Raw genomic sequence first — 5,816 nt, 5'->3', positions numbered from 1 at the left:
TTGTGAATATATTTTATCCTTCTTAGGATGATCCTTCCAATTCATGGACTTGGTGTATAAATTTCATCATTTAGGGATGATCCGTCCACTTCTTGAACTTGGTGGTTAAACTCATCCTCTTTGGATGACCTGTCCAACTTATGGACTTCGTGAATATAATTCATCCTTCTTAGGATGATCTGTCTAGTTTATGGACTGTGATTAAGATTCTGTAGAAAAGCATTCAATGTGTTCTGAATAAACTCTTATTATGATAGATATGTAAGAAGAATTCGTTCATGAAAAATAAGAAAATTGCTCTTTGGGCTCCAAAAGTACTATAGATAATAATAAAAACTAAAGGGGTAAACTAGAAAAATAAACTGGAAATGAGGTGTCGTCGCCTGCGCCCTCATTTATTGGTAGTACTTCTTCAAGTTCTCTACGTTCCATGGATGCTGCAGCTTCTTTTGTCCAGTGTCTTGAGTTAGTAAGTGCCCTTCCTATGCCATGACGTGATCTTGTATGGTCCCTCCCAATGGGGTCCTAATTTCCCCTGAGAAGGGTCTTTGGTGGCGCCCGTTATTTTCCTCAAGAGGAGGTCTCCTTCTTAGAAGTCCCTGTGTTTCACCCAGGAGTTGTAGTGCCTGACCATGAGGTTTTGGTACCGTGCTAACCTTTGTTCAGCCAACGCTCTTACTTCGTCTACCATATGAAGCTGTAGGCGCATCGCCTCATCATTCTTCTCCTCATCATGGTTGGCTACTCTATAGCTTGTGAGTCCTACCTTAGTTGGGATGACCGCCTCACTGCCATACACAAGCCGAAACGGTGTCTCTTCTGTAGGTGTCCTTGCTGTCGTCATGTACGCCCATAGTACGCTTGGTAATTCTTCCAGCCAGATACCCTTGGCCCCTTCGAGCCGAGTCTTAATGATCTTCAGTAAGGATTGGTTCGTGACCTCAATCTGCCCGTTGGCCTGATAGTGTAAGGGCGATGAATAGTGGTTCTTGATACCAAGCTGTGAGCAAAAGTCTCTAAATGTGTTGTTATCGAACTACTTCCCGTTGTCTGAGACCAGGACTCTAAGTATACCATACCTGCAGACGATGTTTCTCTATATGAAGCTACTTACATTCTTTTTCGTGATGGTAGCTAGGGCTTCGGCTTCTACCCATTTGGTGAAGTAGTCTATGCCACCTAGTAGGAATTTCAGCTGCCTAACTGCTGTAGGAAATGGTCCCATGATATCCAACCCCCATTGAGGGAAAGGCCATGGAGCCTTCATTGGGGTGAGTACCTCTACTGGCTGTCTGATGAGGTTGCCAAACCTCTGACACTTATCACAAGTTCTTACGTATATTTGCGCATCCTTTTGCATGGTGGGCCAATAGTACCCGGCCTTAATCAGCTTGCGAACTAAGGATCGTGATCCTGAGTGGTTCCCGCATACTCCTTCGTGGACCTCTCATGACATAGTCCGCTTCCTTGGGGATAAGGCACCTTAGGTACGGGTAGGAGAAACCTTTTTTGTATAGGACGTCTTTGATCAGTACAATTTGCACGGCGTAAACCCTTAACTTCCTTACGGCTTCCTTGTTGTCGGGCAACATGTAGTCCCTTAGGTAGGAGATGATTGGTGTCGTCCAGTTATTCTTGGTACCTACCTCCTGCACACTGACGGTGTTTATTATTGGTGAGTCCTGGACAAAGAAGAGTACCTGACAGGGAAAAGACATATGCTCCGCTGATGCCGCCTTTGCAAGACGGTCGGCTCGCTCGTTCTCCTCCCTTGGGATTTGGACGAATTTGGCATTGAGGCTGTGCATCCGATTCTTCACTTGCTCGAGGTACTCCTTCATTCGTTCTCCTCTGCATTCATAACCGCCGTTAATCTAATTGGTGACCACTTGGGAATCGCAATGCACAGTTACGTCCATGACTCTTGTTGCTTGTGCAAGATCCAGTCCTGTTATCAGAGCTTCGTACTCGACCTCATTGTTTGTTGTGGGGAAATCAAGTCGGACCATGCACTCGACCTCATATGCCTCTAGGTTGCGGAGTACAACTCCAACCCCTCCTGAATGTTTATTTGACGATTCGTCCAAGTGGATCATCCATTTGGGGCATCCTTCTACCCCCTACTCATTTGTGTGGGTGAATTCAGCAATGAAGTCGGCAATAATCTGTCCTTTCAAGGCTGTACGTGGGTGATACCATATGTCAAACTCACTCAACTCGATTGCCCATAGTGCCATTCGTCCAGCTGCCTCTGGACTACTCATTGCTCTTCGCAATGGCTTTTTTATCAAAACAACTAGAGTGTGGGCCTGGAAGTACGGTTTGAGCTTACGTGCTGCAGTTACCAACGCAAAGGCGAGCTTCTCCATAGGTGGGTACCTTTCTTTCGCGCCTTAGAGCGCTTGGCTTGTGAAGTTTACCGGTTTCTGGACCTCGTCCTTTTCCTTAACTAAGGCTGTACTGACAGCGGCTATGGAGACGGCTAAGTAGAGGAATAGCTCCTCTCCTAGTTTGGATGGGCTTAGCAAAGGTGGAGAAGAAAGGGCCTTCAATTCTTCGAATGCACGTTGACATTCAGTCATCCACTCAAAAGCCTTTTTCAACGCACGGAAGATGGGAAGACACTTATACGTTGCTCTCAAAATGACTTGTTTAATGCATCAATCTTACCATTTGAACTTTGTACCTCCTTGGTGGTTTTTGGTGGAGCCAATCCCATGATTGCCCGTACCTTGTCCGAGTTGACCTCAATACCCCTTTGGGACACCATGAATCCTAGGACTTTCCCGTTGTCACTTTGAATGCGCACTTATTGGGATTCAGCTTCATGTTGTAGTGCCTAAGGGTTTCGAAAGTTTCCTTGAGGTCATCCAAGTGGTTGTCCTCCTGTGAGCTCTTCACCACCATGTCATCAACGTATACTTCGACGTTCCTCCTGATCTGGTGCGCAAACATCTTATTCATCAGTCTTCGGTAAGTTGCGCCTGCATTCTTGAGGCCGAATGGCATCACCTTATAGTAGAAGAGACCCTGGCTTGTGACGAAAGAAGTTTTTACCTAGTCGGCTTCGTCAAACTTGATCTAGTTGTATCCAGAGAATGCGTCCATGAAACTCAGCAGCTAGTGTCTTGTTGTTGAATCCACCAAGATATCAATCCGGGGGAGTGGGTAGCTATCCTTAGGGCGTGCCCTATTCAAGTTCGTAAAATCCATGCACATTCTCTATCTCCCGTTGGCTTTTTTGACCATCTCCACGTTGGCCAGCTAGTCGGGGTAGTACACTTCTCATATAAATTTTTTCTCCTGCAACTTGCAGACCTCATCTATTATAGCTCGGTCCCGCTTTTGAGCGAATACCCGCTTCTTCTGGTGGACTAGAGGGAAAGAAGGCGATACGTTTAGCTTGTGAACTATGACCGATGGGTCGATCTCGGGCATGTCTTCGTGGCTCCAGTTGAAAACGTCCTAGTTCTCCCTTAGGAATGATAGTAGGGCTTGACGGACTGGCGGGCTAGTAAAAGTACCAATTTTTGTCGTCTATTCGGGTTTTGAGTAGTTGAGGAGAACTTTTTCCAGCTTCTCTGATGGCTCTGCTTCCATTCGATGTTCTCCAATGCACATTGTGGATATATGGTCATCCATTTCCAGCATGGCAATGTAACATTCGCGTGTTGCTACTTGATCTCCTCGCACTTCCCGTACCCTATACTCAGTGGGGAACTTCATCATTAGGTGGTAAGTGGATGTTACAGCCTTCCACGAATTAAGGGTTGAACGGCCCAAGAGGGCGTTGTAAGCTGATGAACAGTCCACAACCAGGAATGTAAAGTCCTTGGTGAACTGTTAAGGATAATTGTCGACGGTTATAGATAATGTGACCGCTTTGAGTGGGTACACTTTTATCCCCTCGAATCCGTCGAGAGGTGCGTTAGTTGGAACCAACCGTTCTCTCCCAATACCCTTCTGCTGGAAAGCTGAATAGTATAGTATATTAGTCGAGCTTCTGTTGTCTACCAAGACTCTGTGAGTTTTGTAGTCCCAGATCCGTATGCTTACGACAAGCGTGTTATCGTATGGATGGTGGAGGCTTCGAGTGCCTTCCTCGGAGAACCCGATTACTGGGTTATCAATTCGAGCCATCTTCGGGACCAAACCTATCAACTGGACGTTCTGAACCATCCGAAGGTAGGTCTTGCGCGCCTTTTGTGTTGAACATGGAATCGCTATGCCCCCTACAATCGTCCCTATGTCCCCAATGGGTGGTTTAGGACACTCGTTTTCCCTTTAGGGAACCTGCTCTTACGGTTGGTTCGTTTTCTCTTTGCTTACGAACCTCTGCAACTTTCCCTACCTGATCAGGGCTTCGATCTATTGTATCAGTTCATAGCATTCGGACGTATCGTGACCATGATCTTGATGGAAGCGGCAGTACTTGTCCCTGGACCTCTTGTTGGGGTCACCTTTCAGCTTGTTAGGGAATGTCAGGGATCCTTCGTCTTTGATCTGCATGAGCACTTGATCGATGGGAATGTTTAGTGGGGTGAAGTTTACGAATCTTCCCGTAAGGGGCTTGGAGTGTCTATCCTCTAGCTTGTCTTCCATCCTATTTCCAGTTGTGTTTCTTTTGGTCTTTCTCTCTTCCAGGGCTTTTCCTCCCTCGCAAGCAGTGCGTCTTCCGCGATCATGTATTTTGTAACCCTGTAAAGTACATCGGACATTGTTTTCGGGTCGTTCTTATAAAGGGAAAACAAAAATTTACCTTTTCGTAACCCATTGGAGAACGCGGCCACGAGTATCTTGTCGTCAGCCTCATCAATCGAGAGGGTGTCTTTGTTGAAACAGGTGATGTAAGATCTTAACGTCTCATCCTCCTGTTGCTTGATGTTCATCAGGAATGCAGTCGACTTCTTGTACCTGTGTCCCCCGATAAAGTGCGAGGAAAATTGAGTGCTCAACTCCTTGAAGGTATTGATGGAGTTTGGCGTCAGTCTACTGAGCCAAACTCTTGCAGGTCCCCTCAGTGTAGTGGGAAAAGCCCTGCACATGATCTTGTCTGCTACGCCTTGCAGGTGCATTAGGGTTTTGAAGGTCTCCAAGTGGACCAGAGGGTCCCTTGACCCATTGTAGGCTTCTACTTGCGGCATGCAAAATTTCGGTGGGAGAGGGAATGAAGTAACAGGCGTAGTGACGGGTGAATCCGTCCGGTGCCCCAATTCTTCAAGATCACTTGATACTCGTCCCCTGAGGGTGTTTATCATCCGGTCCATATGTTCCCTCATAATCTGCATATCCGCGACCAGGTTTGGGAAGGCGATTTTTGTGGCTGTCGGCCTACTCACAGCGTTGTTGCCTTCTTGCCCTTCCCTATCTTGCCTACCGTTGGCACGCGGAAGGCTGTCGCCCTCTTGATCCTCTTCTTGATTTCGGGGCCTGTGGTCCCTTTGGCGTAGCTGCTTTTCTAACTTTTAGTTATGCTTGGTGAGGCGCTCAACGGTCGCGGCGAGAGTCTAGATCTGTCTTTCAAGGGTCGCCGTACGGAGTTCATCTCCTTGGTTATTGGTGGTGGTTGCCATTGAGCGAGTAAGCACTATGCAACTTTTTATCCGGGAACTAGTTGTATGGCTTTTCTTAGCATTTTTCCCATAGACGGCGTTAACTGATGATGTCAAAAATCGTCAATAAGCTGCACAGTTCTCACGTGCTTAGAGTAATACCTGCATAACACCAAAAAAGAAGATCTCAAGAGAGTACTGGTGTGATACCAGCCAAATACCCTTCGAAAGAGTACTGGTGTGATACCAGCCAAATACCCTCCG

The 5,816-nt window shown here is 46.8% G+C and overlaps 1 protein-coding gene across 1 annotated transcript; it reads right to left on the bottom strand.

Moving 5' to 3' along the window:
- Window positions 1–589: 589 nt before the first annotated feature.
- LOC142640253 (uncharacterized) lies at window positions 590–1,841 on the bottom strand. Its single transcript, XM_075814325.1, has 3 exons — window positions 1,701–1,841; window positions 1,115–1,312; window positions 590–1,000 (listed from the first exon to the last, which is right to left on the bottom strand). The coding sequence occupies exons 1-3, from the start codon at window positions 1,839–1,841 to the stop codon at window positions 590–592; spliced, it is 750 nt and encodes a 249-aa protein (XP_075670440.1).
- Window positions 1,842–5,816: the final 3,975 nt, after the last annotated feature.

The sequence above is a fragment of the Castanea sativa genome, chromosome 6 (assembly GCF_040712315.1).
Source record: "Castanea sativa cultivar Marrone di Chiusa Pesio chromosome 6, ASM4071231v1".
NCBI lineage: Eukaryota > Viridiplantae > Streptophyta > Magnoliopsida > Fagales > Fagaceae > Castanea > Castanea sativa.
The sequence above is the reverse complement of the archived record's forward strand: the minus strand, read 5'-3'. Positions and strand labels throughout refer to the sequence as shown.